The sequence below is a fragment of the Vombatus ursinus genome, unplaced genomic scaffold (assembly GCF_900497805.2).
Source record: "Vombatus ursinus unplaced genomic scaffold, bare-nosed wombat genome assembly UNPS02009205.1, whole genome shotgun sequence".
In the NCBI taxonomy this organism is placed as follows: Eukaryota; Metazoa; Chordata; class Mammalia; order Diprotodontia; family Vombatidae; genus Vombatus; species Vombatus ursinus.
In genome coordinates this window covers 10845829-10859565 of record NW_020948983.1, presented here as the reverse complement: position 1 = coordinate 10859565, position 13737 = coordinate 10845829, and the positions used below count along the sequence as shown (strand labels likewise).

The 13737-nt window shown below is 41.8% G+C and overlaps 1 protein-coding gene across 1 annotated transcript in view; it reads left to right on the top strand.

The window, feature by feature from the left end:
- Positions 1–4185, top strand: part of RBM20 (RNA binding motif protein 20) — a 236296-nt gene extending 232111 nt beyond the window's left edge. Inside the window, exons 13-14 of the mRNA XM_027851849.1 lie at positions 668–789; positions 3441–4185. Of these exons, the coding sequence (XP_027707650.1) occupies positions 668–789; positions 3441–3557 (239 nt within the window). The 3' untranslated portion in view covers positions 3558–4185. The remainder of the gene's footprint in view (positions 1–667; positions 790–3440) is intronic.
- Positions 4186–13737: the final 9552 nt, after the last annotated feature.

The window sequence follows — 13737 nt, the reverse complement described above, 5'->3', positions numbered from 1 at the left end:
TACAAATTAGTAAAGAAAGATAAGATAAAGGCACAAGTGACTGTAATACCAGGAAGGGTGTAATAAGACCCTAGGAGAGCTACAAAATACTGCGAGAATCAGACAGAGGGAGAGATCATATCAGGTCAGGGGAATGAAGGAAAACTTCTTAAAGGGGGTGACTTTGGATAAATCTCAACTTGTTGAAGCCTCATTTTTTTCATCTGTAAAATGGAGATAGTAATCCTTATGCCAGGGATGGGGAAGCTGCAGCCTCGAGGCCCTCTAGGTCCTCAAGCATGGCCCTTTGACTGAATCCAAACTTCACAGAACAAATACCCTTAGTAAAAGGATTTGTTCTGTAAAACTTGGACTCAGTCAAAAGGCCTCACCCAAGGACCTAGAAGGCCACATGTGGCCTTGAGGTTATAGGTTCCCCACCCCTACCCTATACTATCTACCTCATAGGTGAGGATTAAGTAAAATTATAAATGTAAAAGTAAGCAGTTTGCAAAGTTGAAAGCATTATACAAATATGAATTATCCTTGTTTTTCCTAGGGATATACCAAAATTTGCGCAGACCCTGGCCAGGCCCAAGTCAGTCTTTGTCCTCAAAGGTTAACCAGGAGCTGGGGAGAAGGGGAGAGTCTACCATATTTCTAACATATTTCCTTCCCTGTTGGACAGGAGTAGAGTTTGTGGTGCCCAGGACGGGGTTTTATTGCAAGTTGTGTGGTCTTTTCTACACTAATGAGGAGACAGCAAAGACAAGCCACTGCCGCAGTTCTATCCACTACAGAAATCTGCAGGTAAGAAAGAGGCTCTGTTGCCCTGAGAGGCACTGGCAGGACACTGTGCAGGGATCAGGGTCTCTTTCCAGTGTGGTAGGGCAGCATGCCTTCTCCCATTCCATTTCTCCCTCCGTTGTCAAAGCCCCAGGGAGCTCAGACTTACTGAGGAAAGTGAGTGTGTGTCTGTCCCAGTCTGCCACACATCGCCCCAGATGCACCTAACTGGTTCCTTATGAAGCCACACATGAGATTATCACAGAGATGCCCTTGATTCTAAAGGTGGTTTCTAAGGTCATCTCTGCCATCTTCTCTGCATTCCTACCCCAACCACCCCCCAATTAAATCTCAAGTTTGTTCAGTGGGAAATCATTAGCATCATGACATTTTAGTTAGAAGAATAATAGTTTGTTGAATTGAGCTGAAAGGGACCTAAAGGTCATGCAGCCCAGCCCCTTCATTTCACAGATGAGGAAGCTGAGGCCCAGAGAAGATTTTCCCAAGGCCTCACAGATGGGAAAGAACAAAGGTGGGATTCAGACCCAAGTCTTCTGATTCCAAATTTAGTGTTTTCTATACTACGCTAGAGAGTAAGTTATCCCAGGTTGGACAGGGGATTATGACGTTAAAATTCATTGCTAACAATTCCTACAGAATTCTGCAGGTCCCAGATGGCAAGTGAATTCACTTTTTCAGCTCTAAGTTAACAGCTAGCTACAAGACTCATAGCAAGTTACCTTCTTTCTTTTCCAACAAGTAAAGAAAGTATTTATAGGTTAGAAAATACTCATAATTAAAATACAGGCCTTTTTCACAAATTAGAAGGAGTATGACATATTTGATCATCACAACAATCAGAGTACCTGCCTTATGACAAGGCAGGAGGAGGGGAGATGAAAACAGTTGGAGCCCTTGAGACAAAAGACAGAAAGTGTAAGATCCCCTGAGAGAGAGAGAGTGATATCATAGAAAGAATGTTGGATTAGGAGTCAAGAGAAACATAGATTTAAATGCTGTCTATGCTGTTCCATGACCCTGGGCATGGTGGAGAAAATCTCTAGAGTCAGGAAAGTAACCTGGAGAAGAATGAAGATATGACAGGGTACTTCCAATGTGAGAAGTCCAAGGTGGAAGTGGACTTCTAGAGGGAAGAGGTTTCAGTGGTATAGTAGAGGAAGTCCAGAGTCATGAGTACAGCTTGGAGAAGGGCTTGGGCAGTAACAAAGGCCAACCTAGGCCCTTCCACACAATGGAGGTCCTCAGCAATGGGAGCAGGAAATGAACCTTACAGGGGGACATTCTGGGGGTGAGAAGACTTCAGGGATTATTGGATGTTTCTAGGGTTTCTAGGAATGAGCTAACAGCAGAAGCACAGTTTGGAAGTCTGCAATCCAGGAATAGGACTGGGAGGGGAAAGAAGAGAAGACGTTGAGTTAACAGGACTTGGCAGGTGATTGGATTTAGGAAGGGGGGGAGTCAAAAAATAACCACAAAGGCAGTTGTACCATAGGCAAAAAGAATGAAGTCCAAAGTAAGAGCAATTTTAGGGGAAAAGATAAATTCTGTTTTGTACATACAAGTTTTAAAGTGTCAGTAGACCATCAAGCTGAAGATGTTCTAAAGGTAACTAGAAATTCAGATGCTGCTGATCTCTGAGGCTTCTGCAGAATAGTGTCCCTAAAACACTTTTTCTTTAAAAAAGAAAGTTTTAGTAGCTTCTATTATCGTTATCTTTTGTTTCTACATTGCAGTCATCCCTATCTCAAGCAGAACAAAGAAAAACAAAGAAAAATAAAACAAAAACAATTTATTCAGTGACTGTGTTTTACCATGCATGCAACATTATAATCCCCTTATAGTACATGTCTCCATTTCTGCTGAAATGAAAGAAGTACATTAATGCAGTATATTGATCTGTTGGTAAAATCGTGAGTTATTGATGATCACTGCATTGCCAGGAAGTTTGAAGGGAAAGGACTTCCTTGCTTCATCTGACCCCTCCAATTCCCCCTGGCATTTGAATACTTTGCAAATAAATTCTCTGTAGATTGCTGTGGTGACATGACATCTCTCTTTGTGGTCCCTTTGTTAATAATAAAAAGTAAAGAATCGCCATTTACACGGCACCTTAAAATGTTCAAGGCATTTTGCATACATTATTATTTCATTTGAGCTTAACAAGCTTGTGAGGTATTACTTGTATTATTATTCCCATTTTTTAGATAAGAGGACTGAGGCTTAAATAGGATAATTGTCTTGACTGTGATCACACAATTATTAAGTATCAGAAGTAGGATTTGAACCCAGATCTTCCTAATTCCAAGTTAAGCTCTCTATTCACTATGCCACAATGCCTACTAGCCCTGGATCGGAAGTTAGGAGACCTAGGACGTAGTCCTAGATTTTCCACTTGTCAGCCACATGACTTTTTAGGCATGTACGCACCTCTTGGCCTCAATTTTCATAGCTGTAAAATGGAGCAATCATGACTGTCCTGCCAGTTCCCCAGAGTTACATTGAGTTTCAATTATGATGAAAATATACTTTGTAACTGTCAAGCATTGTGCACATGTAATCTGTTATTATCTAGCACCTAGCCCAGGGCCTGGTCTCAAACAGGTGCTTGTTCAGTCATTCTCTTGGAATTGAATTTGCTTTTCCTTCCTGTGCAGAAGTATTTGTCCCAGCTGGCAGAGGAAGGCCTAAAGAGCAATGAACAGGGCAGCAGCCCGAAGCCAGATGACTGTGGCATCGGAATTGTGCCCCACTTTGAGAGGAAAAAACTCTGACCCAGCGGAAACAAGATGAGGCGAAATGAGGGATTGCCAGTGGTACCTCGCTGATCTCCAAGGCAAGACTACTGCATCTTCTCCTTCAAGATGAGGAAGGAAAGCAAAGCGAAGCAAAGGACACATTGTTTGGATCAGCACCCAGAGAACCAGTGAAAATGCTCCCCAAACTGTTCGCGCAACAAAGCAGGCCTGGCACGTCCAACAGGCAGAGTTGCATGTCCTCTCTGTATGTGTGCGTGCGTGTTTCTTTCTCTCTCAAGCCCTTTTTCAAACTCTCGCCTGACTCTCCTTGCGTTCTGTGCCCACATCCTTTTCCTTTTCATAAAAATCTGACTCCTCAGGGATTTTTAACAAGGTTTAAATTCTTGATGGGACATAACACATCAGGCCAAAAGAAGGGTGGGTCATCCATGGGAAGGGCCTCAAAGAGAAAAGTCTATGTAAAGAGACACTTGAATGAAGTAGTATTCATCTCTCTGCTTGCTGTTCGTTGCTTGGGATAGCCCAGCTAGAGTACCCAGAGCTCTGGAGTTAGAACAAACATCACCAAGAAAGGCAAGGAGTACATTCTTAAGGGGCCTGATTCAATCTCCTTCATTCTCCAAATATATGGCCAAGCCACCATTTTTAGTAACCTGTTTTTAAAGATCTTTCATTCAGTTATTTCTGAAAGTTCATTAGCTTTATGTCTTAAATTAGAATGAAGGAGACTTTGAAAGACACCCCAAAAAAACCTTTCTGAAAGCCTAAATAATTTCCCTCCAGATTAATCCCCTCCTTCTTTCTACCCCCACCCCCACCCCAAATTAGGGAGAAATGAGGGCTTGTTTTATTTTGGACAGTGGATTTGGTATGGATTCAGTTGGATTAAAATGAAGCATACACTTCCTCTGCCTCCAGCTATAATAGCAGTTGGTGTGTGTCCGGGACAAATGACTGCCATAAAGCGGTGCTTGGAGTCGGATTGAGAAACACCAAAACAATGAAACTGCCAGCCAAGATTCTGTCCTTGACTCACCCGAAGGTGCCTGCATGCTGGGGTGTCTGGGTTGTATTCTTCTCAAAAACCTCCTAACCCAATGATGTTAAGATGCCCCTTAAGCTTTGGGATCAGCTGAGGAAGAAAGAGGTTGCTGAGCTGAAGTCTAGGCCTTGAGGTTCCTTTGACCTAGGGCCCTTCACACCTGGATTAAGGGAGCCTGTAGCTAGCTGGGGATGATCCTCTTTGAAGCTTCTTGTCATGAGGCTTTTAATAATTTGTACTCAAACTCTTTGCAGATCTGAGGTGGTCAGAGGGATCATTTCTACGTTAGACAGATCTTACCTTTCTAGGCCAGAAGCTTTCTCAGCTGCTACGTTATCCCTGGCCAGTGAGTCAGTTATTCCATGTGCGGTATTTTGTTCCTGGATACTTTTTGTGAAGTTCCCAGTCCTGTGGGGGAAACCTCAGAATGGTATGAAGTGGAGCGCAGTTCTGCCCCTAGAAGTCAAGACACTTCTGCAAAGTCAATCGGGCCTTCTTGGGCCTTTAAAATGTAGGCAGTTAAAGAAATCTTTAGAGATTCCCAGTATTTGGTCTTATCACTCCTGGCAGATATAGCATGAGAGAATTATTCATTTCTTATGGCAGGTTAGAACTCAGTGGACATTTCAGCCATAGGGTATGGGTCTGAACCACTAATATAATACAAACACCATAAACATGATAAGACTTTGGAATATAAACTTTGAGCAAATGTTCCCAGGGAGGAGATACAGATATTGGAAACCCGTGTGTGTGTAAGAAAGGGTTTCAGGAAGGCACTAAAAGAAAATAAACCAGTTTAGACATGTCCAAGTCAGGGCTTTACCAAAGCTGAAAAGCCAAATTTGTCATTAGAACATTTTAGAACCTCAGGAAGGTTGGTTTTTAAGAGACATGAAAAGGTTTGAAGACTGGGGCTCAATCCAGACCTGTTCTCCTGTCCCCACACATCATGAATCCAGTTGCCAAAGGTAGCCTGTGAACAAGGAATACTTGTACTATGTCCTCAGCACTAGCTGTTCCTTCCTTTCTGGGAAATATCCTGACCTCATATGTCTCTATCTTGCCACCACAGAGAGGGGAGGGGATGCATTTCTCAGCTTTTCTAGGGTTGTGCCACTCACTAAACCAGATTGGGATAAACTTTACACCCTCACCATCAGAAAGCTGTTGCAGAAGTTTACCTTGCCACCAAGGGTGACAGCCTACTCTTCCCCCAAAAGTAGGAAAATCCCCTGCCATCGCCTGTTTCACCTGGCAGGGTTTCCGTGGAAATTTGGATTGGCTGCTCCCTTGAGGAACTCTTAGGTCTTCCTTGTTGATGAACTGAGTATGCCCATGGTGGGGGATGGAGAGTTGTTCACTAACCATGTTTCTTAAGGCGTTTTTCTCTTTTACTCCATCAGGATCCTCTATTTACAAAAGATTTCAGGATATACATGTGTACATATATACATATATAATATATATTTTTATACAATATCATTGGCATGATTCTTCACCAATCTTCATAATTTGCACTTTTTATTTCTATATGTATTGAACCTAGTACAGTGTTAAAAGAAGCCCAGGCAAGTTCTTATTCTGTTTAAAAGGCGTTTTTCTGCAATGTTTGTTGATAACTTCCAAGTGTATCCCCAAAAGGGGGTTCAAAAGTATTTACCATTTTTAGCAATAGATACATTGTTCCCTGGATCAAATTCAGGCTTTAATATTACTAAGACCTGCTTTTTAAAAAACCAACTTCCCTCTCCACCCTGCCCCCCAAAAGAAAGCAATATTCAGTCACTCCCCCCCCCCACAGAATTCAGCAAATAAACTGTTGGCTTGAACACTAGCTTAGTGTAGTTGTAGCATTGGGCCGGTATCATCAGGGTTTTCTACTTGTGAAATATCTGAGGCTGTGATCTGTTGAATTATACTTGAACTGGACCAGAACATATTTATTGAGCTTATAAAAATCTTGTTAATTTAAGCTTTGGCTTGTAAATGGTTGGAATTTGTTGAACTTTGTTGAGTGTCTTATGAGTTGTCACTACTTTTACTGATCTGTGTTACTGACCGCAAAGTGTTTTGAGGTGTTTCATAAAAAAATGAAAAGAAAAAAAAGATTTTAATAAAGGTAATTTGAAAGCTTTTGAGTGAGTAATGGTATTGATGTACATTCACAGGAACCAATTTCTAGCTCACTGGGTCATGGTCAGTAAAGAGGCCATGATAGGGAGCCTTCTTATAACTGGAAGGTTTGAGAAATCTTAGGTGACTTCTTTCTGCTTATAAAAAAGAGGACTTTGGGTCAATTCCTATGCTAACTGCAAAGTAAATAATTTATTGAGTTAGCAAACATTCATTGAATCATAGATGTGAAAGATATTTTTAGCTATTCTCCTGCTTTCAAGAGGTATAGTACCTACTCAATCCAGGACAAGTCGGGATCTATTTTTTTCTTAAAGATCCACAAACTTTTTGTAATTCTAAAGCTAGGAGATTGCTGGAATCTTTGTAACCTTTAGCCTTGCTTAACATTTGCAATTTTTTTCTGATATCTGGTTTCAATTCTTCTTGCTCCATATTTGACCCACTTTTGTTCCATCCTCCATTATTACTATTATCTGGGTACTAACCTGTCCACATACTCCAAGGTTGTTTTTAAGTCCTCCTTCAGTCTTTTCTACCCTGGCAGCATCATGCCAGTCCCTTTAACCTTTCTTCTGATGTCCAGTTGCCCAGCCTTTACAGAGGTGGGGCTCTGGAGAGTCTCGAGGTCACATGTGGCCTTCTAGGTCCTCAAGTACAGCCCTCTGACTGAATCCAAACTTCACAGAACAAATCCACTTAATAAAAGTCTCTCCCTCGGGGGGGGGGGGCTTAGCCCTTTTGTTGATATTTCCCTTCAAGTTTTTGGAAAACATGTCCAGGCAGTATGGGACTAGAGAGATCACCTGTAATTAAACCTGATAGCAGCTCTAGGGAGCTGGAAGATGGGAATCATCAAATTGGGTGTTGTACCTTGGGCATTTCCCTGGGCATCCCTGAGCCTGTTGTCGCTTTCCCTCTGCTAAGGTCTTAGATCCTTTCACTCAGAACCTACCACAGTGTCTTGATCAGGCAGAAAGCACTAATTCAATCAAACAAATAACAATGACTGGACCCAAAGAGTAGTCATTGGTGGCCCTATGTCGATGTGGAACAAGCTCTCTAGGGCAGTGAGTGTCTCAGAGATCTGATCTTGGCTGCTTAACTTTTCTTCATAAACGATTTGAACAAAGGCATAGATGGTACATTTGTCTGATCTAAACAAGACACAAAATTGGAAGTGACAGATGACATATTGGATGACAGAGGAAGGATTGTGAAAGATCTCAGTAGATAAAACTTTGAAGTGAATATAATGAGGTGAAATTTAATAGGAATAAATGTGAACTTAGACTTAGGTTCAAATCAGCTCTACAAGTACAAGGTAGGGGAAAGATGGTTGGATAACTGTGGAAAATATTTAGGAGTTTTACTAGATTAAAAGTTTAACACGTGTCACTAGTGTGTTATAGCAGCCAAAAAGAACAGATGTAATCTTAAACTGCATTAAGGGAATAACTTCCAAAATAACGGAAGGGATAGTCCTACTTTGTTGTATTCAGTCCTGGGCACTACATTTGGTGAAAGTTAGTGTTAACCTAGAAAACATCCAGAGTAAGGTAACCAGGATGATAAGGGTCTTCATAATCATGTTGTGTGAGGGATTGATTGAAAGAAATGAACTGTAATAGATCTCAGAAAATTCATAGCAGAAATTTTTATGGTAGCCAAAAAAAAAATGGTAAAAAAAGTGAGTGCCCATTGCTGGGAAATGGCAGAACAAACTGTGCTATAAGAATGTGATGAAATATTACTGCACTCAAGAAACTGAGAATATGAGGAATTCAGAGAAACGTGGGAAGACTTGTATGGACCGATGATACTGAGTGAAGAAATCAGAACCAAGAGTAATATTCACCATAACCAAATAATGTAAAGGAAAAAAATTATTCAAAGGTATCAGAATTCAGATGAATACAATGACCAGTTTGATTCTTGGGTCCTAATATGAAACATGCTTCCCATCTATTAGTGGGGTGGTTTACTATATAGGTAGAGACTGCTGCATTTGCTGCCAGACATAGTTAATGTATCTGTTTTGCTTAACTGTTTTTACCCTTGTTATAAGGGAGGGATTCTGGAGTTAGGAAAAAATGGTTTGTTTCGAAGTGATAGTGATGTAAAAAGCAAAAAGCACCAATAAAACATTACAAAAAGAAAATAATAAGCTGAGCAGGTGTTAGCAAGGCCATGGACTGTATACCCTAGGCAACAATAGTCAAACTGCACACAGACCACAGAAAAAATCAGGAAGGGAAAGCCAGAAGTACAGAGGCAGCTGAGCACTGAATTTTTGTAATCCATGATTGTTGAGCTCACCTCTTCTAAACTCACTTGAGAGATTCTTCTATATTTCCCAGCAATACCTACAGCACAGCCCAACCCAGAGTGGGTTGGTGTGGGTATCTGTCTGATTTAGCTGTGATTCTCAGCTCCTGTGATTTGTATTGATGCCATGACCCAGAAAGCGTGACCTTCACCTTTATTAGTTCCACCCTATGCCCTAGTGGTCCAAAAAGAGTCCCTCCAAGGGACACCTATAGAAATTAGGACAGGGGGCTCTTGAGGACCTTAAATAAATTCTATTTTCACCATCTTTTAACTTTCTTTTGAGTTTCTCTTGGGGACAGAGGGAGGAGGACCTCTATTATAGGGCATGTTGCAGGGACTGTACATCAGCTGCCACGTGGGAGAGAGTCAGAGAGGTTACCCCTGGGAAACACTGGGGATTATTGACCAGCAGGCACATGGAAATATCCCCAGATCCTCAGAATGTTCTCCTTCTACCTGCCCAGCTGTCTTCATGCACTTGGCCTTCCCTTCCCGATTGTGTCTGTGGTCTGTGTGCAGTTTGTTTACCTCCTTCTGTCTGAAGGATGGACAAAGTCCACGTCCTTGTTAACACCTGCACAAACCCATGTGAGATTTGTTTTATTTTGTTTGACTAGTATAGTATAAATGTGCTTGTGCTGAGTTTTTTTTTTTAATCTTTCCATTTTTTTTTTCTTCCTGATACTCATTATCTGGCCACCGTTGACAAGGAGCAAAAGGCGGACAAGCCCACTATTTTAACCCCTTTGTGATACCAGCTCTCAAAAAAGGAGACTTTGCTAAGGAAAGATAATCTTCCCACCCACTATAGGTAGGAGCTGCAACCAGAAAAATGGCTGGAGTTTGCATTTCTTCATTTTTCCCTGGAGAATAATAGCCTCTTCCCAACACCCATCCTGAAAAGCAGTTTAATTAGGAAATTCAGAATCCTTTAGGCTTGGCTGATGTTGCCTCCCAAACCTGTCTGGTGAGGAAAAACCTGGCTCCACTGAGGGAAAAGTGCGACAGGCAGCTTGCCAGGGGAACCCAGCAAGTTGGGACAGGGTTGAATTCAATAAAGGAGTTACATTGGAGAGTTCCTGGGGAGCCCTCAGTGCCCCCATCACTTCAGATTCCTGGGCTCTGTAAAACAAAGAGAAATAGACTATCCCAGCTAAGTGGCAAGACCTTGTGTTAACATTCAGTAGGTTGATGTAGCATCCCTTTCATCACTAACTCAATATGTGATCTTGGTTAAGACCTTTAACCACTGAGTCTCAGTTTCCTTATTTGAAATAAGGGACTAATAATATTTTTATTACCTACCTCACAGGGTTCTAGACAATTCATTAAATAGTTCTTGAAGTATCTATTATGCTAGGCCTGTGGTAAGGACTAGAGATGCAAGGGGAAAAAAACAAAATGTAGCACCTGTCCTCAACAAGCTTACATTCTACTTAGGACACAACATGTAAGACAGATAAATCAATATGATGTAATTTGACAAAGAAGAGAGTACTGACAACGAGGGGCACCAGGATAGACTTCCAAAGGAGGGGGCACTATGATGAACCTTCAAGGAAAATAAGGATTCTAAGAAGCAGAAAGGAAACAGGCATACATTTCCAAGCACAGAAAGGAGACAGCCTGCACAAAGCTATAGAGGCCAGAAAGGGAAAACTGAGTTCAGGGTACAGTAGAGGGGCCAGTTTAATTGGAACACAGAGTATAGGAAGAGGCACAATGGGGGGAAACGTTGGGAAAGGTAGGTAGGTTGGGGCTAGATTGGGAAGGACTTGTAATGTCAACTGAAAAGAGTATTTTTTCCCAGAAGTAATAGGAAATCATTGAAGATTTTTGAGCAGGAGAATGGCATGGTCACAGCTGTGCTTTAGGAGGGAAGGGAAAAAAAAGAAAAGAAAAAAACTTTACATGATAACTTGATTATATATTTAAAAGGAATAGCAAGTTGTAAGTAATAGATCTGCAGTTTCATGTGCAATCACTTTTTTATTATATTATGTTATGGAAATGCTTGTTTTATTCCATAAATTAAAAATAAAATAAATAAATATGAAAAAGAAGGTTATTTTGGATAATGGATTGGGGAATGTTGTTGCAAGGGAAGTGCTTTGTAAACCTTAAATGGGAGCTATTCTTGGTCATGGGTAAAATGGAGGTGGGGGTGTGGATATATCGACCAATTTCACAGGATTTTTGTGATAATAACCTAAGTTAAGAAATTAAATTACCATATGCAAATATAAGAACAGTGGGGGTGGATTGGAGCACCAAGTGACCCAGTAGGAGTTGTTGGATCATGCTATTCTTTAGAAAAGGACCAGAGCACATGTCCCACCAGAATGGGCCAGGCTACATGCTCAGCTTCCTGGGAAGTCCACGTCTGCTACACCAGGTACCACCATTATCTTCATCAACAAAAGGCACAGTACTAAACACGGTTGTTTAGGTGTAAACTCTGCCTTCACAGAGGTTACCATTTATATGTCATGGCAAATGGAACATAATAACACACAAGTAAATACATACGACTGGCAAATTTCCTCTCCTGAAGCGTTATTCCAATGTCTCAGTGTGGTATGGAGGTGACTGAGTTCTTTAAGGCTGACAGTGCACTGTGAGTTCTCACAGGTTCTACTGAGCCAGAAAGCCTTGAAGAATGGGCAGATTTGGTAGTATGGGCACACTTTCTTTGCTCCAAGTCGTTCTCATCTTACCCATCTTCACAAGTAAAGGGATTTGGTTTGCCTTGATATGCAAACAAAGGGTCTCCCAGGAGAATAAGTGATAGGCTCTCCTCAGCTGCTCGCTCTACAGTGAAACATCCCACTTTCTTCTGCTTTTCCCCTTAACTGAGGGCACTATAAAGCTGCCACATCTAATTCTGCTTTAGAAGAAACTTGGTGGCACAGTGGATAGAATGCTAGACTTAGAGAGAGGAAGAACACAATTCAAATACTATCTCAGACTATCTGTGGGACCCTGGGCAAGCCATTTAACTTCAGTTTTCTTGTTTGTAAAAAGGTGCTAATAACTATTTCACAGAGTGGTGGGGAGGATCAAATGAGAGAATACAAATAGGTAAAGTACTTGACAAACTTTAAAGTGCAATGTAAATAGTAACTATTTTAAAATCATCATCATCATCATCAGTTGCTGCTTCTCTGGGCTAAGGAAGGCACCAGCCAGGCAGGTTGTAGTCTGTTTTGATCTAGTGACACTGGCCTCTTTGCTGTACTTCGAATAAGATGCTCCATCTCTCCTCCAGGCATTATCTCTGGCTATCCCCCATGCCCCTAATGCTCTCCCTCCTCCACTCCAACTACTGACCTCCCTGGCTTCCCTTAAACACCAACTAAAATCCCAGATTCTACAGGAAGCCTTCCCTAATCTGTCTTAATTCCAGTGTTTTCCCTCCTTTAATTATTTCCTCATTATCCTGTATAGAGCTTGTTTTGTATATATTTGTTTGCATGTTGTCTCCCCTATTAGATCGGAAACTCCTGGAGGGCAGGGACTGTCTTTTCCCTCTTTTTATATCCTCTGTGCTTAGCATAGTGCCTGGCCCACAGTAGGTACTTAATAAAATGCGGATTAATTGAGTGACTGTCTAATGATTATCAGGGCCAAGAGTTGGGTAGTAGAATGCTCTGAAGTGATGCTTCTGGGCTTAGGTGAGTGGAGTGAGATTTTCCCTCAGAACAGAAGAGCTCATGCCCAGGATGTTTTGAAAGGAAGAGATGGGTTGAGGGGGTAGGGGTAAACACCTGTACAGTTAGTACATCTTTATGAGGTGATAGAGATAACAATGTACTGAGCCCTATACTTTCCTGTTTGGCACTGTAGGGGATTATCTAGTGAGCTGGAAGTCAGGGGATCATCTCTTTCTAGATTTTTCTGCTCTGTTGCTACCTTCAAAGAAGCAGCAGGAAGAAGTAACACTCAGCCCCATTAACTAATCCCCTCCCCCCACCAATGCCTTTAGAGTAGGAGTTCTTAACCTGGGGTCCACAGACTTGGTTTTTCAAAAAAAATTATTTTGACAAATGAATTTTACTATAATTGATTTCCTTTGCAATCCTATGCATTTTATTGTATGCATTTAAAAACATTATTCTGAGGAGGGTTCATAGGCTTCACCCAACTTTCCAGAGGCATCTATAACACAGTAAAGGATGAGAACCCTACCTTAGAACGATTCTAGCAGCCGGCTCCTGTTCTTGCCACAGACCCAGACCTTCCAGTCTAGGGGCTCATTCCTCCTCCCCTAGGCTGGGCCCCCCAAGAGCACCTCCTCCAACATGTGTCCCAGCGCATTCCCTTCCCTGCCCCTGCCAAGCCTGCCCAAGCTTCAGATTGCCAGTATTTAGGACAGAGCAGCTGGGTGGGGAGGCACTGGGCTCTGGGAATAGAGCTGGTTTTATGGTAGTTATGTCAACACTGGATTTACCATTTCAGTTCACACTGTACCCATGGAAACCACACCTCTTTGACTGATGGCACAGCAAGTGATGGGGGGAACCTCTTCACTTTCTTGAGGGGCTCCTACTACCCTCGAGTTTTGGAGGGGCAAGTAGGCTTGCTTCTGTTTGAGGGAATTTCATCACCAGAATTGACACAAATTGATATTACTGGCTGGGCCATTAATAATTAAGCCTGCCATGCCCCTGGGTCTTCATTGCCCAG